Genomic DNA, 26,675 nt, shown 5'->3' with positions numbered 1-26,675 from the left:
GGAATTCTGCCTCATATCAGTGGTTCAGGCTGGTGGTAATGGTGTAATGGCGTGGGAGAGATTTTCTTGGCACGCTTTGTGCCCCTTGGTTCTAATTGAGCATGGTTTAAATGCCACAGTTTATTTGAGTAGACCTGACCACGTCCATCATCTCCAACCAGATTCAAACGACCTCCACAGTCACCAGATCTTAATCCAACAGAGCATCGGCAAATTGGGAGATTCACACCAGCCGAAAACTTTGCGGAAAAAATCTTTGAATGTTTCCAGCACATTGTTGAATCTATAGCATGAAGAAGAATTAAAGCAGCACTAAGGCGAAAGTTGAAGGCCTTTTTTGTCAAATATATATTTTCCTGCACCGTTAAAATATTTCTTTGCATATACCTAGATCCGAGCAGATAGAGTTAAGGGCCTTGCTCAAGAGCCCAGGAATGGTAACCAAATGGAGATGGGGTTTAAACCGCTAACCTTCTGAACAGTAACTCAGAGCCTTAACCCACATGGGTTTTACCTAATGAAGTGTCCATGAAGTCTTCCAATGCAGTATTTAAACACTTTTTATCACTTTTTATGTCAGCTGCATTTTTTTTTATTTTGTGCTAGGTTTTGCTGTCTATGCGAACTATAGCTTTGCAAACTATATTTTTTTATGATATATACTCAGCAAAAAAAGAAACGTCCCTTTTTCAGGACTGTGTATTTCAACAATAATGTTGTGAAAAATCCAAATAACTTTACAGATCTTCATTGTAAAGGGTTTAAACAATGTTTTCCATGCATGTTCAATTAACCATAATCAATTAATTAACATGCACCTGTGGAAAGGTCGTTAAGACCTTAACAGCTTACAGAAAGTAGGCATTTAAGGTCACAGTTCTAAAAACGCAGGACAGTAAAGAGACTTGTCTACTGACTGTGAAAAACACCCAAAGAAAGATGCCCAGGGTCCCTGCTCATCTGCGTGAACGTGCATTAGGCATGCTGCAGGGAGGCATGAGGACTGCTGATGTGGTTAGGGCAATAAATTGGCATGTCCGCACTGTGAGACGCCTAAGACAGCGCTACAGGGAGACAGGAAGGACAGCTGATCATCCTCGCAGTGGAAGACCACGTGTAACAACACCCGCACAGGATCGGTAGATCCGAATATCACACCTGCGTGACAGGTACAGGATGGCCACAACAACTGCCCGAGTCACACCAGGAACACACAATCCCTCCATCAGTGCTCAGACTGTCCGCAATAGGCAGTCCATGAGGAGGAGATGCACTGCAGTACTTCTTTTTTTGCTGAGTATATATATTTTTTTACAATAAAAAAAACGTAGCAGCTATGAAATTAAGCTGCGATGCAGAAAAAAAGTGCAGGAGCGCTCACGTTCCAAGCAGCCCACAACCCGGGGTGTGAACTGATCGAATGAGCGCTTAAGAGATATCTCTTTAGGGACGTGCCTGACTTAAGGAGATGGAGTTCAGCTATTAGCATGCAAATAAAAATTCCTGCGCACTTCCTGCATAAATTACCTGATCTTTTTCGGGGTACACGCCCGCTCGGAGGAACGAGGCCTTCCAGCTGTCCACGTCCTCCTGGGTATCGCACGCCAGCTCGATCTGCCGCAGGTCTTTATAAACGTTCCTGAGCGATCAGAAACATGCAGAGAACATGAGTACATAATAACACACTCACACACACACACACACACACACACACAGGCACTCAGATGGGTTGAGCCATGTCAGACCTTTGCTCGGTGTTAAAAATAGCGAAGGTATGTTTGGTAGACATAAAGCCTTTCTCCACGTCTCTGAGCTTCAAGTTGTCCAAAGGAAGCATGTATTTCTTTTCCTTTTCCTGTGACGCACACAGACAAAAAAAAAGAGAAAGAGAAAAAGAGAGAGAGGTTATAAAATGAAACCTATTCGCATCACAGTGTGTGTCGGTTCAGCGTGGGGTTGCGACATACAGCCAAAGTGCAGAAGAGCAAACACACAGCTAGTGTTTACACACACAAGTAGACACTTTCATCAATCATAACTGATCCTCCGGAAAACATCAGGAATGTTCTGCAGATCTGTACATGGCTTTAATTCCAGATAAACGCCTTTAAGACATTCATGATTATTGGAATTGCTAGAACTTACAAGTGATGAGCGATAAAAAAAAAAACAAGAATGTCAAGCCGGATAAGCTGCAAATTATACATCAGCCCTGACATTTAAACCACTCACAGGTGAAGTGAAAAACGCTGATTTTCTTGTTACTATGGGACCTGTCAGGGACCCGGGAGGAATATATTAGACAGGAAGTGGACTGTCAGTCTTTTGGACCACAGAGCAATTGAAGAAGTTTGATGAATCAGGTTTTCTTTCACATCATGTGGATGGCTGGGTGTGTGCGTCTGTCGCTTTCCTGGGCAAGAGATGGCATCAGGACGCACTGGGGGAGGAAGGCAAGCTAGCTGAGGGAGAGTGATGCTCTTGCCATTCATGTGGATGTCACTTTAACACATCACAACTACCCAAACATCGCTGCAGACCAAATACTTCATGGGAGCGGTGTTCCTTGACATCAGTGCTTTCTTTCAGCAGGATAATGCGCCCTGACATGCTGCAAATATGGTTTAGGAACCGTTTAAGGAACATAAGGAGTTTTAGGTGGTGTCCCATCCTCCAAATTCTTCTAGATGTACTGGACAAACGAGTCATCTACAGTATGGAGGTGGACGATCCACCTCTCAACTTATAGGATCTTCTGCTAAAGTCTTGGTTTTAGATACCACAGCCCACACCTTCAGCGGACTATTGAAATCCATGCCATGATGCGTCAGGGGTGTTTGGGTGGCAAAGTGGAGCAACACTTCATTATCCAGGTGGTAAAATGTTACGGTTGACCAGGGTACATGAATTTAACATAGAAGATATTTCTTTTAATAAAACCTAAATCTTAATCTTTAACCTTAGCTTGATTTATGTTTGTGATGTAGACGGATAAAGAGGACAAAGAATTCACTTCCCCAAAGTTATAAACAGACCACCATAGTGGCAGAAACATAGCTGAGAGAGAGAGAAGTTTGAGGAGGGGGGGTTGCTAGCTTACTGGTGAGCAGAAGCATCTGGAAACATTTATACACAGACTAACAGAGGAAGAGGGAGGGACAAAACTATCCCAACAGTTACATCATTCCGAAAGAACACACACCCTCCCCTTTCCCCAGTAACCCAGTATGATTTCCTGTGAATTCCGAAGTCAGATCCTGACCGGAACGTCTCAGGCGCCTGCCACGTCACTCCGCTCCCATCGTGTACCGTCACACCACACGCTGCCGCCTTTCTCCTTGCAAACGAGAACCACATGGTGGGACACGGCACAGTGCTCTGGATTTTTTTTTTTTACTAAAACTGATTCCTGGTGGAATGTATGTGTGTGTGTGTGTGTGTGTGTGTGTGTGTGTGTTTAAACAGATATCATGGAAAAAGAGAGAGAGAGAGATACACACACTCATACTTCTGAACCGGACTGAACTGGGTGAGTGTTTTATTTGAGAGCTGCAACATTCAAACAGAAAGTTTTCATCTTTTTAAAAGTTTGTGCTTTGAATGTAGTTAAGATGCTAGTTTCCGTGCACACACTCTGAAGCTTGATATAACACTTTAATTTACTTTAATAGATTCTGGAAGATTCTTACAAATCTAATTCAATGCTGATTCTCACAATTCTGATGGTTCATTCTGATGATGATTCCAATCTGGCTTATTCAGATTTTTTCTTATTACATTAATATCCGGATTTGTTTATTCTGATTCCGATTCCTTCGATTCTGATCCAGGTTTGGATTCAGTTCATTCTAATAATGTTGATTTTGGTTTTGTCAAACCGAATTTCTTTGATTCTGATTAATTTAGTTACTTCAAGATTAACGCTACACTTGATTCTCTTTATTCTGATTCAGTTCATTCAGTTTTATTAAAAACTGATTCAGTTCTCATTACACTGATCATGTTACATCTGAATCCACAGATTTGGAGTCAGCTGATTTTGTTTCTGGTTTTGCTCAAATGTAAGTCCTTCGACACTGAATTAGTCCATTTTAATTGCTAAAAAAAAAGATTCGGTTAGTTTGGATTCAGTTGAATCTGATTCATTTAATATTGATTCTAAATTCTTGATTCTGAATCATCTGGTTACACCGATTCTGATTTCCTTTGACAGGGATACTGATACGATTCGTTCCGATTCCGTTAATAATGATTCTGGTGATTTTGAGTTATTCGGATTCAGTTGACTCTGATGACTGAATTGAATCATTTAAAACAGCTCAGTCAAAAACAGAGCTTGAAGTGACTGGATTTCTAGTGAGAGATAATACTATCAAATTGATAATATTTTGTGAATAGAATACGTGCAACCGTGTGTGTATGTGTGTGGTTTTATCATACTATGGCGGAGTTAAATGTTTACTCTGCTCCCTCTTGCTCTCTCTCTAGGCCGTGTGTCCAGTTCAGTGACCTGCAGCCCGACCGGCTGGCTGACTTGTCCCCCTGTGTTAATGCCTCCCTCCCCCCGCCTGCCCAGTGTTCAGACTACCTGTTCATTCCACTACAGCTGAACAGTAGTCCGCACATTGGTTAGGCTGGGTCGGGACACACACATCAAAAAAGACAAGGCTCTAACTTTTTCAGCTTTGAAGTACAAATTAGACGTCATCATCACCGCAGGTCTTATACATCAGCATAACGCTCTAATACTAATTTTGGTTAAGGACGTAACGGTAACCAATAAAGCTGGATGTGTTCTAAATGTAACTGCCTGTTCTTGTGACTGCAAAAATGAATAATTCAAATGAATAAAAAATAAATCACTTGGGTGTTTAATCACTGGGATGTGATATCGCATGATTAAAAATAACCATGTTAAATAAATGTCATTAATTTATTATGAGTTATTACGGCTTAACTATGAGTGTAACTGCTATTTTAATGAGAAGATTCATCTACTTAAAAAGTTTAATAAGAGCCCCTGGTAAACCCCCAACCTTTGTTTTAACAACATATGGAAAAATATATATTCAGTTCTAGCTGATCTCATTCCTGGGCCGGAAGAAAAAAAAGAGAGAGAAAAAAAAAGAAAGAAAGCAGGACCTGATGCAGCACAATATTTGTTAATGTGCTGAGTAATTATATAATTGTAGATTTTGCAACTTTACAAATAAAAAAACAACAAAAAAAAACCCCACACATTTAAGTGCGCAACACTTGGAAAACAAAATTCCACAAGCCTCTATAAGAGTCTCATAAATGCCCAGAGAAAAAAAAAAAGATTAAAAAACATGTCTTTATATTTATCGCAGTATTATGATCTGATATGAGCTCAAATCTCCAGACTCCAATTTTTTTTTTACTTTTTTAAGTTAAATACGCTTTGCCCCCCCGAGTGTTCTCTCACCTCTTCATCCTTGTACCAGGACATTGACTCGGCGGTCAGAACGAACCAGTACTCCTTGGATCCTCCTTTCATGAAGCCTATGTTGATGGTGAGCCAGCCTTTACGGATCACCTGCGCAGAGAGACAGGAGGGAAAATGTAACTAAGACACTGGGCATTCGACTTTACTGCAACACATGCACACAAACATGCGCACCCACATGGGCACGCACACGGGCACAGACACACAGAGACACAAACACAGACAAACAGGTCCTAGACTACAAGCAGGTATGTGTGTGAAAACACGCATACAGACTCGCAGTGAACATCGGCTCACACCTACCTGCACAGGAACCTGGGTTTGAACGAGGACGACAATCCGTACTGCGTATGGAATTGAAATCATTTTTTAAATGACTTTTTTGTTTTGGTAAAAATGTTCATGAAAGTTTTTATTCATTTTCCTGATGCGTGTTGAAGTTTTTTTTTAAGGTATTTTAATGCTTCGAGTATTACTTAAAAGACTGAGCTTAATAGTTTTATTTAAATCATTTTATTCTTCGTGCTTGTATGTGCACGTTTTCTTTTTCTCATAAATGTATAACTAAATATTTTATGACAATAATAATCTTTTTCTCTTAGTCCCCTAACTTTAGCCATAAGACATTTTCAATGCTCAAATAAGCTACGTATAAATCACATATTGTTTCATATCAATTCAAGTTATCAAATTAAATTTTAAATAAACAATAAAAATTCACGGAAGATTAAATCAAACCTCAAACAGCCCAGTTTCTTTACTACAATGTCGCGTTCGAGTCAAAGGGGGACCTTTTGTGCAGAATAACTGCTATACTGGCTTCCCAGAAACTCCTTAATAACTTTTGTAAAAAAAAAAAAAAAAAACATATTGAAAATTTTTAGAATAATAAAAAAAAAATCTTATATTACTTTTATTGAAAAATCCATTTTTTTATTTAACTGTACCCCAAAGTACAATTTATTTTATAGGTCACGGGCAGTGACCGAACTTCCACTAATGTATCGTATCTATAGCTGACGTTAATTCTGTCTTTACAGGTATAATATTATTGATTCAATCTTATTTAATTCTATTCTTATAGCAAATTACTGTTAGAAGTACAAAGCAATTGAAATTTTGTGCATCAGTGCAGAATTTTGAACTTTCTTTTCCAAATAAAGACAAAGTAAATTGCAGAATGTGTCTCTAAACAAAAAATTACTCCTTTAAATAATGTCTCAGATAAATCATCTTGCGATCACGTCAAGGGTGGAGCTGAATTAAGTGGGCATGAGAGTCAGAAAGCCTTATGAAGGTTTTTTCCTAAATAATGAAGGGAAGTTACAACATGCAGAAATGGCTTTGTGTGTGTGTGTGTGTGTGTGTGTGTGTGTGTGTGTGTGTGTCGGTGACATCCACATGTAGCGGAAGTCAAGAGGAGGAAAGGTCAGGGGTCGGCGGTGGCCTGTTAGGATTGAAGTAGTTAGTAGCTAGACTGCTCGACCTGAATCACAGAGGTTAAAGGTTGAAGGTTAGTGAGGTTAAGCTGCTGGTCTAGGGATTAAAAAAAAAGAGAAATATGCATTATAGAGATGTTGGGATTGAAAGAGAACAGGAGAGAGAGAGACAGAGGGAGGAGAACAGTGTGTGTGCTACCACATATTAGGTAAATAAATTAGAGAGCAAGGAAAAGAGAAGGAGAGTTACTGCTGAGAGCTACAAGGTGGAAAACAGGACCAAAAAAACAAATAAGTAAGTAAAAGATGACAAAATTAGGTTTCTATGTGTCAAATCCTTGAAGTTTAAGCTGATCACATCTAATCCTCAGTGTCCAATTACAGCTATTACATTTATGTGCGGGGGATGATGTAGACCACCACCTCTCCCTCCACCTCCCAGTGCTCTAGAGAAAAATGTGAGTGCCAAAACATATGAGCAGCGGACAGCAGAACAGGACCCGAATAGAGAAAGAGGAATCCCGTAACCCTTGTTTGCCTTGGTGAGGAAACGCTTGTGAACCATCGCCCCGAAATACAGGAATGAAAACATTAGCAGACATAAGAGAAAATGAGAATGGTGTGTGTGTGTGTGTGAGAGAGACAATGACTTTCTGTTTGAGAGCAAAAATGCAACTATTAGCATGTGAACTAGTTTATTCTTCCTAAACTATTATCATGAGAGGTAGCTTATTCTTCCTAAACTATTAGCATGAGCTAGTTTATTTTTACTAAACTATTAGCATGAGAGGTACAGTAGCTTATTCTTCCTAAACTATTAGCATGTGAGCTAGTTTATTTTTACTAAACTATTAGCATGAGAGGTACAGTAGCTTATTCTTCCTAAACTATTAGCATGTGAGCTAGTTTATTCTTACTAAACTATTAGCATGTGAGCTAGTTTATTCTTACTAAACTATTAGCATGAGAGGTACAGTAGCTTATTCTTCCTAAACTATTAGCATGTGAACTAGTTTATTCTTCCTAAACTATTAGCATGAGAGGTAGCTTATTCTTCCTAAACTATTAGCATGTGAGCTAGTTTATTTTTACTAAACTATTAGCATGAGAGGTATAGTAGCTTATTCTTCCTAAACTATTAGCATGTGAGCTAGTTTATTTTTACTAAACTATTAGCATGAGAGGTACAGTAGCTTATTCTTCCTAAACTATTAGCATGTGAGCTAGTTTATTCTTACTAAACTATTAGCATGTGAGCTAGTCAAACAATCAAGCTTATTAAATCAGCTTTTTAAAAATCACTTGTATAATTTGTATTTCATAATTTTATTAAAAAAGAATAATAAAAAAAAAAAAAACAAGTTAGAGACCACCAATTCACCTGAATAAAACATAAATATTATCTTGGGTGAGTTGTAGCTAGTTTTGATATACAGCTCAAAAGTAATATATAAATTAAATCATATAAAATAAATTAATACATATACAGCATATATTCTCTCTCTCTCTCTCTCTCTCTCTCTCTCACACACACACACACACACACACAGTTAGCCTCGGTTTGACTTGATACATACGAGTGACATTCAAGTCAAACCAGGGTCTTTTTTTTTTTTTTTGAGCAGTATATACTGATAGTTGTTCAGGTGTTAATATTGTCAGGATTTATTTAAATAAATATATCTAATTAAAGAAACAGTTAGGAATACAGAGCAGGGCTGCACAACCCAGGGAAAAAAATATTTAAAAAATTATAAAATTGTATACACGGGTATTTCTTCGTAAATTAAATTAAATTTTTTGTGTTCAAAATTGCAAATCTTTCTCACTCTGAGATTAGGAAATACCGCCTTTTGCATTATGATTGGTTACAAGAACTCTGTCTCGTCCATGATTGGTTAGATCAGATGGATAACACTCACTAACTCATCGTCATTACTGCTTAATTATGTATTCAGGATCGAGGGGAGCCTGGAGCCTATCCTAGGAGACTTAGGGCACGAGGCAGGGTACAACCTGGGCAAGGCGCCAATCCATCGCAGGGCACACAGACATACACACATTCACACTCTCATTCACACACTTCGGGCAATTTTAAGAAAACCAATTAACCTAACTTACATGTCTTTGGACTGTGGGATGAAACCGGAGTACCCGGAGGAAACCCACCAGGCATGGGGAGAACATGAAAACTCCATGCACACTGAGACTAGGAATTTAGCCTGGCCAGGAATCGAACCCGGACCCTGGAGGTGCAAGGTCTAACCACTACACCACCGTGCCGCCTAGATGGATAACAAATAAGGAAAATCCTGCTTTTTGCTCTTTCTTTGTTTGTATTGTTCAATGTTTAGCTATTTACGGCAATTACGAGGAGTTTGTCCCTAATGTGACCTCATGTGAAAAGAGCCCCTCCTCGGCTTGTTGACCAGCTCTGCTGTTCTCTGAAGGGGCGTTGCTCAGGAGTAGCTTGTTTACATAGAAACTGAAAGGAAGCTTTTGACGGAGGAGTGAAATGAAGGAAAATTTCATCAGAGCTATTTTGGATAGGACACACACTTTGGTGGAGCTCTGAAACCTGTGTTAAATTGTTATAGCAGCAGACAAATATGGGACCTTTAAATACGGTAAGGTTTTTGGTAAAGACCTAAAGAGATGTCTTTTTATCAACTTTGGGTTTTTTCCCCCCAAAGTAACATTTCAAGTTGCGTTTTCCCCCCCTTTTATTAATGCCAAAAAAAGAGAAGGATGGGTGTTAATAGCTGCTATAATTTGATAAAGAACTTCATTGATATTTCTTAAAATTAAAATGCAACTATTAAACAACATAAAGTACAATAATTTAATATTAGCTATCAAAAGTGCAGCCCTAATATAGACAGAAAACATACACCATACACACACACATTATGTATGTGTATATATATATATATATATATATATATACACACACACACATTATGTATGTGTATATGTATATATATATATATATATATATATATATATATATATATATATACACATACACACACATACATACATAGAGACAGGTGAGTGGCACACACATGATTTAGGAGTGAGATTCATCCCTGATTCCTTATTAGTTGTTTCCGTTCATACAGCCCCACCCCTTGTCCATTTCACAATTTATTCCTCCACAAGGCAAACTCGGTGCCCCCTAGAGGAGCTGCCAACACTCAGCCAGACCGCAGGACAACCGAGGCATCTCTTTTATTATAGCAAATTAATGCATGCTACAGTACAATAAAGGAGAACTTCAGCATTTTTTTACCACAGTCTGTAGTGCATGTGTAATTTCACTACAGATTTTTTTATCGTTTCTTCGTACAGAGGAGAAAAAATCTTCATTCTAAACTCGCACGGTGTGGACAATAAGACCATCAGTGCAGGTAAACATTTTTGTTTTTGCAGAAAGCTTTAACCTGAGCCAGAAGTGTGTAAAAGTCATCCCTTTATATAATTTCAGATGGAAGTAATTAGCTGTAATTAATTGTGTGGCTGTGTTGTAACATGACTAGAGTAAAACCTACAGAAAAACATCAAATGACCAGCAGAACATTTTTGTAAGTTCCACAAATACAGCTTTAGTAAAACTTCTTCATACCTGTATCATCTGTACACCTTCATTTTCTGAGTTTTAAATTTACGATAAGCGTAAGAGCTAGGTGAAATGGAGCGCTTGCAGCAGAAGACATTACTATGATGCAAAGTAAGATACGATAACTTACTGCACCTGTACTACCTCTAGCATCGCTGTGCTGCTTACAGAGGCGCTCAGCCTGGGAAAAAAAGACGATTTTAAACAGATCTCACCACACTCTGCAGCCTGTACCAAAGCCTGGTAAACAACCTCGAGCCACTGTGGCATGATGTTTTATGACATGCCAGAAAGTTAAACCAACTTAAATTCAAGGATTGAGCATTTCTGTCTTTCAAAACCACACAGCAAAAATAGCAAAAGTCGGGCTTCCTTTAATGAGGTCCGGCAACAACTCCATGGCATTGAGGGGACGTGTGCTATAGTCTGTTTTACACAGCACGGCTGTGGATCACTTAAAATGGTGTAGTAAAAGATTTTCTTTCTTTTGATGAAGCCAAAGTTTAATGCAAATGCCAAGTCAAAATCTTTGCGCTCGTCGAGTTGTAGCTCGCTGACTAGCTGAGCCGAATCTCTGCCGTGACTTAACCATTAAGGAGATCCAATTTCAGTTATTTCAAAGCCTTGAATCATGCTTTTTAATAAACTTTCCCTTCTAGAGGATGAGATTGCAAGTTATCTTCTAGAGGATGAGATTGCAAGTTATCTTCTTCAAATCTTAATTTATTCAAACACATACATTTTTAACTAACTTCTGCCCTCTTGTTGATGGAAATCTAAGATTCTCCCCCTTAATGAAAAGAGAAGCGATGAAATTCTTGTTTGTGGAAATCACACATGCTGTGTACACACTGTTAATATAAAAAGCGTTGGAACGCTCCTTTAAATAACAATTATAACAGACATATCAATACAACGTTGTTAGTAGTGCTCAAATTAACCTCTTCAATTATGCGTTAAAATTAATTGAATGTTAGAGAATTCTTTTTAATCGTAGCGTAACGAAACTTTAAGAATTAAGGCTGTTCCTGATTACTGGCAAGTTTGATTCCTCCCGGATTCCACTAATAAAATTGTGGAAACTGGAATACCTTTTCAGGAGTTTCTTCTACGAGTCTGCTCAGCTAAAAGAACAAAACAAGTTTCTGTTATGAAACAAATAAGAAGAATAGGAATACGGATTGGATGCCTGTCGTAGCCTCGGTTGTCCTGATTGGCTGAGCCCTGGTGACCCCCTGATTGGGCGAAGTTTGTTTGCGCGGGGTACTTACCAGTATTTCACCCTGCAGTGACGGGTAAGGATGAAGACGTGGGAGTGCGAGGTTAGGACAAGCACAAAGCGTGGAAAAAGAAGGGAAAAACACATAGGAGGAAACAGATGAAAAGAGAAACCCAAGATATATATAAAGAACAAGAAAGACAGAGAGAGAGAGCAACAGAAAACAAGTACATGCAATTAGATTCACTTGCAATATAAATAAATTCTGCATGTATCATAAATGCTGCTTCATCATCACAGGTGTAATCCATGCACATTTTAAATTACTCTGGATAAAGAAAGGAGGGGTGAAAAAAAGATTGAGTTAATCCAGCAATAAATAAGGGTGTAAATAGGAACAATTAGATAATACTGATCACTTGTAGCTTGGTAACTTGTTGGGTTTGGTAGCTGTGCACAATCATGCCTGATTAGGATCACATGCTAAATTAGTCTGTGGTGGAGACGGAGGAGCTCGCCTGATTCGATCGCTTCTTTCTGTAATATTGGGGTGGAAACTTTTTTTTTTTTTAAGTTTAAATTGTGGAGTATTTCATGTGGCAGAAATGTGCTAAAACCAGTGAGTGGGTGCTACAGGAGAGATGGTGTACTCTGTTTTGGAAGAAGGAAAAATGCTCAAGGGTTTAGGTTCTTCTGAGAAACTGAGGGTTCTTCAAATGTAGGTAAAAAGGATCGGGTCCTAGAAAGACTCGGCATAGATGTCTAGACTGTCTAAGGTAGTCTCAAAGGGTTCCTCCCTAAAGGAGGTCAAAGACACACTTAGGATACTAAACGAAAGCTTTTAGTTTTCTCCCCTTAAATGAATGTGGGTATTATTCCATGGCTGAACCTGGCACTTACAATACTACTGTATCTGTTGTATGCTTTTCCATTAGGTGTCACCAACCCAGTAATAAAGATTCCGGGTCATTTTGATAACCTGCATAAACCTGGTACTAACAGAAACCAATAGTACTCTGAAGCAGACCAAGTAGTATTATTTATTTGTCCCATTTAAGCATAAAAATAATAATAGTTTCTTATGGGTCTTTTAGACATTTAAAGGATCACAGCTTTGTAAAGTAGTTTCTCATGGAATCCTTGCTTCTAAAAGGGGCTTTAGAGGAACCAGAAACCTTCAAGGTGCTAGATCAGTTCATTACCTGTGAGTGAACAGGCTGTCGTTTCAATTAAGTTTGCCAGTCTAATGCCATGTCTTTTGGACTGTTTGAGAAATCCAGAGTACACGGAGAAAACCCACCCACCCAGGAAATCTGACCCAGGGGGAGAACATGCAACATCCATACACACAGACTCAAGATGGGAATCAAACCCTTGACCCTGGAGGTGAAGGCCACAGTACTCCACAGCATTGGTTCTTGGCTGTCTGAACCAGAAACCCTTGTTTGACCAGCTTGACATAAAACCTTTAGTTAGTACCAGGAGGTACCAGTGTTACCAGTGGAGCAGGGCTAGTAGTACTGCTTCGCGCCACAATATTTGCGATGCCAATCCACATCAACTCTTATTCTAATCATCAATTAATTCCTAATTAAATACACTTACAAAAATATATTTTTTTTTCCTTGGATAGATTCAAAGATTCAAATAACTTTATTAATCCCAGTAAAGGTTGCTTAGGGTACTTAGAGTGGATACCATGTCTGAAATGTGATTAAGCAGTTTTAAAGAAAACCTTTTGGGAATGCCCAAAAAAAAGCACAAGCTGATAAGGTTTTACCCTGCTCAAGAGTAGAACCAACAGGATCTAATGGTACCAACAGGCTTGTATAATACTAAAGTTCTTTATGCCACCAAAGCAACACAGATTTCAATAAATAGCTTCATAAGACGTCTTAGACGTCTTTGTTAGCCAAGTATTTTTGTTTGTTTCCTACTTGGAACCTTTCTGGTTGTAACATCTGTTTTGGTGGGGTCTTGGTTATCCTAAACTCCAAGTTACATTGGTTTTTGTTTGTGTATGTCTTCGCGTATGTGAGAGTCGTGTACCTGGACATACCTGGTTTGGAGTGGGCCTTTTCTTGTTCGCGTTTGTTCTCTGTTGCGCACTGAAATGAGCAAAAAAAGATGCAAAGACAGAAAGGAAAAAAAGAAAGAAAGAAAGAAAGAAAGAAAGAAAGAGGAAAAAGATTATTTGGACATTACTCATGTAGTATCTGCGCACTAATAAAACACACAGTCATTTACAACATGAGCTAAATCTACACTCATGGACTTTTAAGCCATGAAGAAGCCGAACCTGTTGCTGTCGTACCTAGGGAGGGTACCATCATCCAGCCTCCGGTGGTCCAGACTGAAATATGACGTCACGAGAACCGTTAACAGGGGTAGCATGAATGCTAACGCTACCAAACGCACACGCTGCATCTGCACAACGAACCAGGGGCACACGCCAAACTAAATCAGGAAGCCTCTTTCTACAGGACATGCCACGAGCATCCGGTTTAACGGCTTTGTGAGTTATAAAATTCATGCAACGTGAACCGGGACGGACCGTGTCCACCGGCATGTTTGCTGAAATTCAAACGAAAATTAGTTTCTTACTTTGTCCGAGTAACTTCATGCGAATGACTATGTCCATGTTGTGGAAAACTTATTTTTTTTAATTTTCTATTTTATAATCCTAAAGTGCGGGAAAAAAACTTACCAAACAAAAAAAGGCTAGTTTAATCCTAAATAAAATCACACCCAGCACTAGGACCCACTTTACTAACAAGGTCCTGCTAGCAGTAATCTTTAATCCAGCACCCATCATGATAGGTTTTTGTCTCCTAGTCTCACCTACAGACCACCTGTTGTACATTTTGCACTGATCCAGACTCCTCAACAGTGGCCATCTTGCATGTAGCTTCCCTCAGCTTACGGATGTGAAACAAGTGCTTTGCAATCTGTTTCTGTGCAAATATATTTACATTGTCTTTGCCTAGAATATACAGGAACAAGGGACCTGAGTGATTTTTTAAAAAAATGAAGCATGGGATCTCGTAAGGGATGTTTTTCTTTATCTATGACCAGGGCCTGGATCGTTACACTCTCACTGGTCCCTTACGCTGCCATGTGGAAACACAAATAAAGTCCACATGTTGAAAATGTAAGATGCCCAGCACCTCAGATTTATGTTACTCGCAAGGGTTTGTTTGAAATACGTTATTAGTCTCTGTTGGTATACACTCTGCAAGAAGCAGTTTAGTTAAGATTAGTACCGACTTCCAGCACACATACACACACATGACTGGGAAGTCTGAGGCATGTAGAGGACATATTAATAAACACATGTAGACATACTTGGCAAACCCGATAAAGTCTTCATGGTTGGTGTTAATGTAGGACAGCTCAGTGTCGATCAGCAACAGGACCTGAAGACAGAGATCCGTCATGAATTGAAAGAAGAAACAGATCAGCAAATAAACAAGTGTTAAAGGATGGCCATGAGGGTTCATTGGTGATGGGACTTCTTGAGAGTGCTTCTTTTGAACACAGGTTTTTGGTGAAAGAGTTATTTGGGGAAGAACTCGTTAGGGGGAGTTCTTTGGAAGATGGTGCTTTGAGAGGATAAGTCTTTGTAGGTCAAATCGTTCTGAGGGTGAAACCTCTCTGGAGGCATGGAACAATTAGGGTCCTTTGGGAATGGTTCTTTATGGGATTGTTCTTTAAGGGATGGGTCTTTGTGTGTTTGGTCTTTGTGTGTGTAAGGGGACTGTAGTTTGGGAGGTCTTTAAGGGTGGTCCTTTGGGGTGGTGTTGCTTTGGATGAAAATTCTTTAGGGGACTGTGCTGTTCCTTGGGGGACAGTCATCTAGGAGACGGACATTTTCAATGTGTGGGACAGTTAGTTGTCTAGGGGACAGCTGTTTGGAGAGACAATTGGCAGGAGACAGTCGTTTGGAGGGGGGACAGTGGTTTGGAGCACAGTCAGTTCTGGGACAGTCATCTGGCAGAAAGTCTTTTGGAGGGAACTGTTCAGGATAATTCTAGACTTTACTTAAACTTGTGCAGGTTAAAAGACTAATATAATAATCAGCTTCATCAGAAAGTCACTGACAAACCAGTCTATTGCAAAACCATTACATTTGATTTTATTTTAAACTACATATGAATAAGTGTGTGTGTGGTCAGTCACCTGGTCCTTGGTCTTGCCCTCTCTTTCACGAACATGTGTAGTGACGATTCTCTCTGTCTCCTCCCGTAGGCGAGGGTACGAGTGTAACTACAGAAACAAATACCATAGCACTGCAAAACACAGTATTTACTGTATGCACACACACAAGCATGCGCGCACGCACACACGCACACACACACACACGCGCACACGCACACACGCGCACACGCACACACGCGCACACGCACACACGCGCACACGCACACACGCGCACACGCGCACACACACGGAGTGTGAAAGCTGTCCACAACCAAAACCAAGCACCACCGTGACCAAAGAGGATGCACTTGCATTTGGCTGAGACTGCAATCAGCGCACACACACACACGCACACACAAATACACAAACATTGCAACAATACACAAACAAGTAAGCAAAGCTTTCACCATCAGCTAGACAGAATTGGTTCAAACAAGTCACGTGTTTAAATAGTAATCTATATTAGAGCTGCACAACTCATCACACCTTCCTCATTAATGTGATATCTTTAAATAAATCTTTTACCTTTGGTAAATAAAAGCATTTATATTTCATCATTGATAAAAAAAAAAGCTCATCAAATGCTATACAAATAACTAGTAAAAAATAATTACAGAAAAATGCACAGAATAAATGTAAAAAATAGGCATATTTCTATTTCTTTCTTTTTTTCTCAAATGAATGATTTTTTTTTATTAAAATAATGGGAAAGATAAAAGAATGGTATACTTTTGCATACTGTGTTGACTTATTAATCTTCAATATTATTAAATAAATCTCGTTATTTTTACCAAGTCTCATCCTGATGCAGCCTTTTTGTTAAATGCATACAGTATTCTAAAGGTACAAGGTTAATGCATCATGTAAGGTTAAACATATAGCTATGTGCAATATAGCTAGTTTTCTTCTACACTGGTCAAATAGCTGTTTTTTTTCTTATAAATTGTAATTAAGCAAAAGTGTTTGTTTTTTTTAAACGCACATTATGAAATGTATTTTGTGCAGACCTAATATAAACTACACTAATAAACTAAACTAAAGAATCTGATGTCAAACCTAAATATTAAGATTTTTTTTCAAAAGGACTAAATGACTAAATGGTGATATGAGTAAACGTGAGTCTATATTTGTGATGCCAAACATCCCAAATATAGCTTTCTGGAGCTGAAAGTGATGGTTGTGGTTAGACAATGTTAGGAAAAGAGAGAGAGAGAGAGAGAGAGAGAGAGAGAGAGATGGATGTTCTGGCTACTTGCAAAAAGGTACAAACTCAAGAAGGGTTTAAAAAAAAGAATGTTTAGGATGAGGTTCTTCCTTCTTTCACAAGGGGGCAGATGTACGTCATTACTTCCCCACTGCAGCTAAACAGGGCGCATGCTGGACTTATTATAGACTCTAATGACACCCTGTGTTTTTAATGGTTAATAAAGCACTATTTCTCCTTCCTCCTGTTTGTTTTGACTGGGTTAATACTTCTCTTAGTGTTTGTTTGGTTTCATTTCCCCACAAGCTGTTGCTTTCTCATTTAAATTCTGTGGTTTTTTTTTTTTTTTTCATCACCGTTTTGGTTATGGGAGTTAACTTGGATATAAAAATAACACTACATACACGTTGGTGGTCAAATGTTACGTGAGGACAGCATTCCGGATTCTGATTGGTCAGACTTGATCGGTTGCTCCGAATGGTTACGCTATAACAGCAGCTCTGACCAATGGTGAAGCTACAAATAACGAGTTTGTTTTACAACACTATCGTTTCTATAGCGACAGCTCATTTATAAACACAAGCATGTTAATATGGTGAAGCGTTGTGTGGGGAGATTTTAATAACTTATGAATTCAGTCCTTAGTGTCAGCTGTACTGGCATAACTACCAAAGTTTTCTGCCATCATTTCTGCTTCCTATATACGAACCTAACGAGAAGTTTAAATAATCGCAAAGTCTATAAAACAGCGTAAACAGGAACAGGAAACACAGACTGGGATTTTCTTTAGGGAGGATAGTTCTGGAAATCAGTGCAGGGATACAGCTGAGTGAGCTTTAAGGACCACATGATGGACAAATGGACAGAGTATGACCGGACATTGACAATGCAAACATGGAGGACGGGCCTTTGTGTGGAAGAAGGGCAGACAAACAGGTGCTGATTGGCTGATAGGTTGGAGAACCCAAGCGTAGAGGAACCAAGCATGGCGAGATGTGAACACAACCAGGAGGAAGTGGCCGAGGGACGTGATCCTGTTTGTTTTTTCGCTCCCTTCCTGGTTTACCTTATTGGCACACTTCCTGACGAGCGAAGTGAGCTCGGTCACCACCATGTCCACGCACGTCAGACTGGGCGCTTTCAGTTTGCGGATCTGCTTTTTCACAATGGCCTCAAAGGCCAGGTCAGGGGTGAACAGCCCCGTTCTGAGAGCGCGTTCGAGGAAGAGAAAAATAGTGTTGTGTTGTAGGAAAGAGAAGAAAAAAAGAGGCAAGAGAGAGAGAGACAAGGGGGGAAAAAAGAAGAAGAAAATTTAGTTAGTTATTAAATCACTAAATCTACAGACAGACACTTATACCAGTCCAAAAAGAGGCAGGCCGCAGTTTCCACATCCTGACTGCTAGATGAATTACCCATAATTCCCTCTGTAATCCACTACACCCTCCCGAAAATGGGCAAAGACACCAGCCCTGCGTTACAGAACGGCTTTTAACGAGCCCTCATCAACTGTTTCATCATCTTAAGAGCTGCTTTATAATCCAAGTGAAGTTAGTTAAATGCGTCTCGGAAATCAAAAGTCCCGGTTTGAATTGAACACCACTCATATTTAAAAAATGACTGTTCTAACTTGACTCAATCCCCCGATTATAAAACAATTTGTTTTATCTCAACAAATTTGCCGATGTCAAAGAAAACGTAAGTGTATTCCACCACAAAAATTGCAATTACAGAAAAATATTTTTGTAGGTCAGAAACAAAAGCAGCACATTTCATAAGCGACCACTTTTTAGACAAACAGGTGACGGGTGCAAAAGTTAAAGCCCTTAGAAGAACTGCAGGTTTTCTGTTATAAAACAGTTGTTGTGTTATAAAACATCATAAATTGTACCCGAGACCAAAGGGTGCTGAAACGTCATCATGCCAAATACTGACGTACATTACTGTTTTTTTTTTCCTGAGGACATACTGTGATTTTGCAGACTTCTTTTTAAGACTTTTGCACAGTTTGCTTTTGTGGTCACAAAATGTTGCATTTTCTCTATAATCCTACAGATGGTGCTCTTAACTGTTCACACAGCAAATGATTTGCAAGATTTGTTTAGAATTGTAACAAAAACTGGGTGAAAAAAATCCTGAATCGGAATATGTTTAGAATCATGATACTAAGGGAATCGCAAGAGAAATCGAATAGGCACCTAGGGATTGTGATAATGTTGTATCATGTGGTCCATGGTGAATCCCATCACTAGTCTGTAGACTGTACGTTTTTAGAGTATATGTAAATGGCTACATTTAACATTTGCCATGATTTCCATCCATACTACTGTATTAAACAATAAGAATTATGATGTCAGCAATAAATGTAAATAAATATGCAATGATTGGAAATAGCTAAAGTACAAGTGGAATAAAGCACTTTTTGACAAGATAACAAAACCTTTTATCCTTTACTTAATTACACAGGTGATGTCTACTACTGTATACTATACTATACACAAAGCTGATCATTTGATCACTGATCACTAGTCACATGACTACCTGGATTGCGAAGGCTACACAGCTTGCTACAACAACAGCAGCAGCATCAAGTCAAATCTTAAACCGTGACTTCACAGCGCATACATTAAAAAAAATGAACATCAAAGACATCCTCTAGTGTTGGGTATAATCAAGAGGAAGGCGATGAGGGCAAGTTAAAAGCAGAGCTGGAACGTAACGACTGGGTGCAGTGGCTGCAGGTTCGTCTCAGTGGAAGCCGCTCGGCCGTGCGGTTTGCTCCTTTTGGACCTGAGACGAGCGGGATCCCGTGTCCGTTCGTCTCGGCTGCACAAGACCAGCACAAAACCTCAACACACGACAGCTGAACCCGCACACAGGGCGGCCGGCAGGGTGGCAGGGGTCACTCTGGCAAGCGATACGCACGCTCACGTTCCACCATGGACTCTTGTTACACTGGATTGTTTAAATGATTAATTTAGAAACGAGTGGTGTGAGATGGAGGGGGACTTTTCTTTTGTAAGATTTCTTTAAATCTTGAGTGCTCCCATTTCACTTTCTGTGATTTAGATGAAAAAAAGTGTAAGGAGAGCAGGGTTTGTTTTGTTGCGTGCCGCGAATCCGGTGTGACCCCGCCCTCTCTGGCCGACAGAACGCCCCCCTGCGTGAGGGCCGAGCAGCAGCGCAGTACCTTGTTGGTGCACTGCCTGACCGTGTTGATGAGCTCCTGAATCACCAGATCGATACATTTGAGACAGGGCTCTTTCAGCTTTACGATCTGCTTTTTCACGATGGCTTCAAACGCCAGGTCGGGGGTGAACAGGCCAGTTCTGAGAACATACAGGGTGTGGGAGAGACAGACAGTCAGACAGACAGTCAGACAGACAGACGGGGTGACAAAAAACAAAACAAAAAAAAAACTTAGACAGACAAGTAAAATAACAACAAGAATGTGGAGATAGAGGAGGGGGAAACAACCATGACGTGCAGACGGTGACAGGTGAGAAACCCAAAATACAAAGAATCAAAAAGAGAAACAACAATCAGTCAAAAATAATAAGTGACAACAGAAGTCAGAACGGTGACGAGCAAACCAGGAAGACGGAGTGAGAGTCGGTGGAAAGCGAAAAGTGTGGAAAGGAAGGAGAGAGAGAGAGAGAGAAAGAGGGAAACATGAAACAGGTTGTCAGTACAGTACAAACATGGCCGAGCAACCGAGTGTGTGTGTGTGTGAATCTACAGGAAAGAGCTGAGTCAACTGATTAAATATACAGAAATACAGACAGAGACAAATGGATTAATAGCAAAAGGTGTGTGAATGTCCATATGTAAATCTTTATGTGCAAGAGTCTATGTGCGAGTCTTTACGTGAGCTCAAAAGTTTATGTGCGATTGTTTATCAGTGCAAATATATGTGACTATGTACGAAAGTTAATTTCCGAGTCTTAATGTGCGAGTATCCATGCCGGAGTCTGTGTACGAATCCTCAAGTGTGCAAGTCTTTATGGGAAAAAGTCTGTGTGCAAGAGTGTATAGGTATGTCTAAGTCTGAGGGTTTTTTTAAGTTTGTGAGGAAATATATGTGCGAGTGTCCGTGAAAGAGTGTAAGTGCGAGTGTGTCTGTGCGAGAGTGTCTAAGTCTGATTGTTTGTGTTTATAAAGTAGACATACTGGAGAAATGCCAGCATGTCAAGTGGCTGTATTACAAAGTGTGGGTGTGTGTGTGTGTGGGTGTGTGTGTGTGTGGGTGTGTGGCTGAAACTCACATGGTTCTACCATAACCTCTGTCTTTTACAGGCTACATACTTCGTGTGTGTGTATGTGTGTGTGTGTGTGTGTGTGTGTGTATGTGTGTGTGTGTGTGTCTGATTGTGTAATAGATGGTGGAGGACAGGGCGTTCCAGCTGCAGGAGGTCTCAGTGAAGCTCCACTTGCCTGACACCATGGACGTTCTTAATGGCGTGACTGATCTCTCGCCGCAGTTCTTTCTCATCAAACACGATCTGACAAACACACATGACAGGTGAGAAAAGGGTTAGTGTGCACCTGTAGGGATGTGAGGATGTGAGCATGTGCGTGTGTGCGTGTGTGTGTGTGTGTGTGTGTGTGTGTGTGTATGTGGTTTACCTTGACCAGCTCAAAAGGAAAGCGCTCGTGGAAGATGCGGTTGATCCTGGCACCTCCAGACAGCTCCACAGTGTCCACCTGATCTCCTGAGCCCTCGATACATTTCTCAAAGTCCACGCCGAACTGCTGCACCATCCTGGTGGACACACACACACACACACACAGCCATAAAGATACTTATTTAGTCATAAACCATCTGTGTACGATGTCTCTAATCAAACCAGAACACATTAGAACTACGGTCAGAGCTGCTGTTATAGAAAATTCATCAAACCCTTCTGACCAATCAGAATCCTGTATGCAGACACTAGCTACAGCAACAAGAGGTGTACGGGAACAGGACTCACTGCAGCAGAGCCTTGGTCTTGCGTGTAGGGTCATCAGGACGGAAGTTCTTGTACTCCTCCACCTCTTTCTCCAATGACAGGAGCTGCGACTGCAACTTGCTGCGCAAACCAGGCAGCGTGTCTCGGATGTGGTTAGTCAATTGCTGAGAGACAGGAGGGAGAAAAACAACACAAAAAGACAGTTATGAAACCTATAATCTCGGCATGGACAAATCAGAAATCTGTAAGTTAGCTCACGAAGAAGCTCCAGCAATGTATGTTTTGGCTGCCATGAAAACCTGACCAATGGCTAACAAGGTGCAGTAGAAAGCTTGTTAAATGTAAAGATTTACACTCACCTAAAGGATTATTAGAAACACCATACTAATACAGTGTTTGACCCCCTTTCGCCTTCTGAACTGCCTTAATTCTACGTGGCATTGATTCAACAAGGTGCTGAAAGCATTATTTAAAAATGTTGGCCCATATTGATAGTATAGCATCTTGCAGTTGATGGAGATTTGTGCAATGCACATCCAAAGCATGAAGTTCCTTTTCCACCACATCCCAAAGGTGGTCTATTGGGTTGAGATCTGGTGACTGTGGGAGCCATTTTAGTACAGTGAACTCATTGTCATGTTCAAGAAACCAATTTGAAATGATTCAATCTTTGTGACATGGTGCATTATCCTGCTGAAAGTAGCCATCAGAGGATGGGTACATGGTGGTCATAAAGGGATGGACATGGTCAGAAACAATGCTCAGGTAGCCCGTGGCATTTAAACGATGCCCAATTGGCACTAAGGGGCCTAAAGTGTGCCAAGACAACATCCCCCACACCATTACACCACCACCACCAGCCTGCACAGCGGTAACAAGGCATGATGGATCCATGTTCTCATTCTGTTTACGCCAAATTCTGACTCTACCATTTAAATGTCTCAACAGAAATTTAGACTCATCAGACCAGGCAACATTTTTCCAGTCTTCAACTGTCCAATTTTGGTGAGCTCATGCAAATTGTAGCAACAAACTAAAAATTTGTAGTGGAGATGAGTGGTACCCAGTGGGGTCTTCTGCTGTTGTAGCCCATCCGCCTCAAGGTTGTGCGTGTTCTGGGTTCACAAATGCTTTGCTGCATACCTCGGTTGTAACGAGTGGTTATTTCAGTCAAAGTTGCTCTTCTATCAGCTTGAATCAGTCGGCCCATTCTCCTCTGACCTCTAGCATCAACAAGGCATTTTCGCCCACAGGACTGTCGCATACTGGATGTTTTTCCCTTTTCACACCATTCTTTGTAAACTCTAGAAATGGTTGTGCATGAAAATCCCAGTAACTGAGCAAATTGTAAAATACTCAGACCGGCCCGTCTGGCACCAACAACCATTTAAAATTGCTTAAATCACCTTTCTTTCTTATTCTGACATTCAGTTTGGAGTTCAGGAGATTGTCTTGACCAGGACCACACCCCTAAATGCATTGAAGCAACTGCCATGTGATTGGTTAATTAGATAATTGCATTAATGAGAAATTGAACAGGTGTTCCTAATAATCCTTTAGGTCAGTGTATATGTACAGTACAGTACTGTACAAAGGTCTTAGGCACATGAAAATAAATGCTAATAAAAAATGTACAAATACAAAAAATAAACTATTAAGTTCACTCACTTATCTTCTATACCGCTTTATTCTGTATTCAGGGTCGCGGGGACCTGGAGGCTTAGGGCACGAGGCAGGGTGCACCCTGGACAGGGTGCCAATCCATAACAGGGCACACACACACATTCACACACTACGGGCAATTTTGAAATGCCAATTAGCCTAAACTGCAAGTCTTTGGACTGTGGGAGGAAACCGGAGTACCCGGAGGAAACCCACCAAGGACAGGGAAAACTCCATGGACACAGAGACGGGAATCGACCCAGACCCTAGAGGTGCAAGGCGACAGTGCTAACCACTAAACCACAGTGCCGCCCTATTGAGTTCAATAAAGAGTAGTTAATGAAACAGTCAGTATTTGGCATAATAATGCTCTAAGGATCCTTTAGTCTCGGGTACAATTTTATAAGGAAATTAGTTACAAAGTTTTGTAGCTAAACTGCAGAACCACCAGAATTCTTCTGAGGACTTTGACTGTTGCACCTGCTTCTGTTTTTGCATGCAAAACCTGGCAGCTTCCTTTTTTTCTTTAAAAAGTGGTCACGTATATAATGTTCTGCTTTCTTTTCTGGAACAAATATCTTTCTGTAGCTTAAAATTTGGAAATGTTTTTTTTTGTCTCAATAATAAAGTCATAAAATAAAAAAGAAATCTATAACAAAGATTTTACTAAAAAACGCAGGGTGCCTAAGACTTGCACTGTAGTTTATATCATAAAAAAATTGCGTGAGTCAAAAAATTATCTGGTTATACTGAAAATTCTGTTGGCCGCACTGTCTTTCCTTGAGCCTAGAGCAAATAGTAGAGAATGGAACAAAAACATCCTTAATCGCCGACCAAGAAAAAGTCAACAATCAGCTAGAAAACTAACGCTTACAGTTTTGGGGGTTCTCAAGGGCTAGTACTGGAACACTATTAGAAAAAAATGTTTAACAATCAACAGTGTTAGTTAAAGTGAGACGCTTATTGAAGAGCTAAAGCCTAAACTTCGGTTTAAACACAGAGGACTTCTGTCGGGCGTCGTGATCTCGCATGACGATGCAAATCCGCACAGTTCTGATTCACAATGTCAACACTCTGCAAAAACTTAGTTTTGAGGTGTTAAAGCGTCCTCCCTATAGTCCTGATCTCGCTCCGTGGGACTTTCACTTGTTTGGTTTCCTAACAGCAGCCCTGGCAAAATGATGTATTTGTCTTTTCTAAAAAAAGGTGCGACTTGTTTAGACTCCACTACCACTAACTAATAAAGAAACATAATAAACTCCATCACCTGCAATTGTCTATATCTACATCACTGTGAAGATTCAATCTGCGCTGTGAGAGGAAATAGAGATGTAGGAAGTAGATTAGAGTAGGTGGGTGGAGTCATGAGCGAAGTCAGTCATTGAACCTGGTTGAGGGTCTTCTGAAGGTGCGGCGTTCCCATTCGCTCAGCCATGTGTCTGTAAGCAGGGTGAGACAGGAAGAACTTCCTCTCAGCACCCAGGGCGGCACGGATGTCCTTTCTGCCGTCGATGTCCTTCTGACTGCGGTTCACTACGCCGATATAGCCTGGAACACACACACACGTACATGCACACTGTTAAGACCACGAGTGTTGTGTTTGCATGTGTGTTTGTTGGACATGAGCACCACGAGTCCCACCTCTGCGCAGTGGAAGCAACTTGTTCTCCAGGATGTCCCTGGCATCTGTTCCCTCGTCCATCAGGTCCAGCTTAGTGATCACTCCAATAGTGCGCAGACCTGCACAAAATAACACGCATTCATGTTAGCACTGTTGTTCACGTGCCTCTAACTCAGCGCTCGTTCTTTTTCTAGCTGGAAACCCCTCGCCTACCCTGTGGGTCCACCTCCTTGGCGATCTTGAGCGCGTCAGAGTTGGCCAGGTCAGTGTTGGCCGGCGTGACTGCAAGGATCAAGCAGCTCTCTTTAGTGATGAACTGCAGGAGCATGTCTCGGATCTGGTGCTCGATGTCTGGGGGCTGGTCACCCACGGCAACCTTGGTCATCCCCGGCAAGTCGATGAGGGTCAGATTCAGCACTGACGGATAGAGAGAGGGAGGATGATTTTTAAATAGGAGGTCTCCAAGATTACAGTATATAATAGACTGCGCTGAGAGAGTAAACGAGAGAAAGAGAGAGAGAGATACCGTTAGGAGAGTAGACTCTCAGGTTGATGGGAATTGGCGAGATTCCTTTATTCGATCCCGTGATCCTGTCCGTCTCATTTTCGATCTCCTGCCGAACCTCATCAAAGTCCACAAATTTCTTCCCTTTACAGTGCAGGAACTCCGCATACTCTGTGCCCACACACACACACACACACACACACACACACACACACACACACACACACACACACACAGTTTTAGATTTAAAACTAGGCAGTGAGCTGTGCCTGTCATACAACCGATTGTATGACAATTCCGGTAAAGTTGACATTTTTTTCACTTAAATAAAATGAAAACTAAAAAACTTTTAAATCACATGAGCCAATATTTTATTTACAATGGAACCTAGAGAACTTAAATGTTTTGTGTGTAAAAAAAAAAAAAAAGTGTAAAAAGTAAGAAAGGAAATTTTACACTTTTATCCACTAAATGGAATCATTCAAACCATTTCAAGTTCTTTCCTTACGTTCAGTTTAAAGGCAGATGCTATGGGGGCGCATAAGTGCAGCTTGCATGTTCTGGAAGGCACTATGAATGCTGAAAGGTATATAAAGGTTTTAGACGATGTTTATTTCAGAGAATGCCTTGTGTATTTCAGCAGAACAATGCAAATCCGCAAACTGCAGCTATTACAACAGCATGGCTTTGTAGTAGAAGAGAACGGGTGATAAATTGGCCTGCCTGCAGTCTAGATCTTTCAACTATAGAGAACTTAGCCCATCATCACGTAACAACGACTACGGAATCTTCA

At 40.4% G+C, this 26,675-nt stretch overlaps 1 protein-coding gene and 1 long non-coding RNA gene across 5 annotated transcripts in view; one reads left to right on the top strand and one right to left on the bottom strand.

Annotated features, from left to right (window-relative positions):
- Positions 1-26,675, bottom strand: part of dnm2a (dynamin 2a) — a 52,092-nt gene that overhangs the window by 10,825 nt on the left and 14,592 nt on the right. For 2 of the 4 annotated variants that reach the window (XM_053493187.1, XM_053493184.1), the window contains exons 3-17: positions 25,904-26,053; positions 25,591-25,794; positions 25,398-25,496; positions 25,144-25,304; positions 22,116-22,258; positions 21,769-21,904; positions 21,577-21,644; positions 20,333-20,471; positions 15,924-16,010; positions 15,090-15,160; positions 13,804-13,852; positions 11,797-11,808; positions 5,447-5,557; positions 1,746-1,855; positions 1,528-1,639 (exon numbers count right to left, since the gene is read on the bottom strand). In XM_053493187.1, coding sequence (XP_053349162.1) covers positions 1,528-1,639; positions 1,746-1,855; positions 5,447-5,557; positions 11,797-11,808; positions 13,804-13,852; positions 15,090-15,160; positions 15,924-16,010; positions 20,333-20,471; positions 21,577-21,644; positions 21,769-21,904; positions 22,116-22,258; positions 25,144-25,304; positions 25,398-25,496; positions 25,591-25,794; positions 25,904-26,053 — 1,652 coding nt within the window. Of the gene's footprint in view, positions 1-1,527; positions 1,640-1,745; positions 1,856-5,446; positions 5,558-11,796; positions 11,809-13,803; positions 13,853-15,089; positions 15,161-15,923; positions 16,011-18,211; positions 18,351-20,332; positions 20,472-21,576; positions 21,645-21,768; positions 21,905-22,115; positions 22,259-25,143; positions 25,305-25,397; positions 25,497-25,590; positions 25,795-25,903; positions 26,054-26,675 lie in introns of all 4 variants that reach the window. The other 2 variants (XM_053493185.1, XM_053493186.1) reach the window with 2 other exon arrangements.
- LOC128519455 (uncharacterized) lies at positions 3,437-4,875 on the top strand. Its single transcript, XR_008357853.1, has 2 exons — positions 3,437-3,529; positions 4,489-4,875. It is a non-coding gene; the product is annotated as an uncharacterized LOC128519455 (long non-coding RNA).

This window comes from Clarias gariepinus, chromosome 3, assembly GCF_024256425.1.
Source record: "Clarias gariepinus isolate MV-2021 ecotype Netherlands chromosome 3, CGAR_prim_01v2, whole genome shotgun sequence".
NCBI lineage: Eukaryota > Metazoa > Chordata > Actinopteri > Siluriformes > Clariidae > Clarias > Clarias gariepinus.
This window is presented reverse-complemented; position numbering and strand designations above follow the sequence as displayed.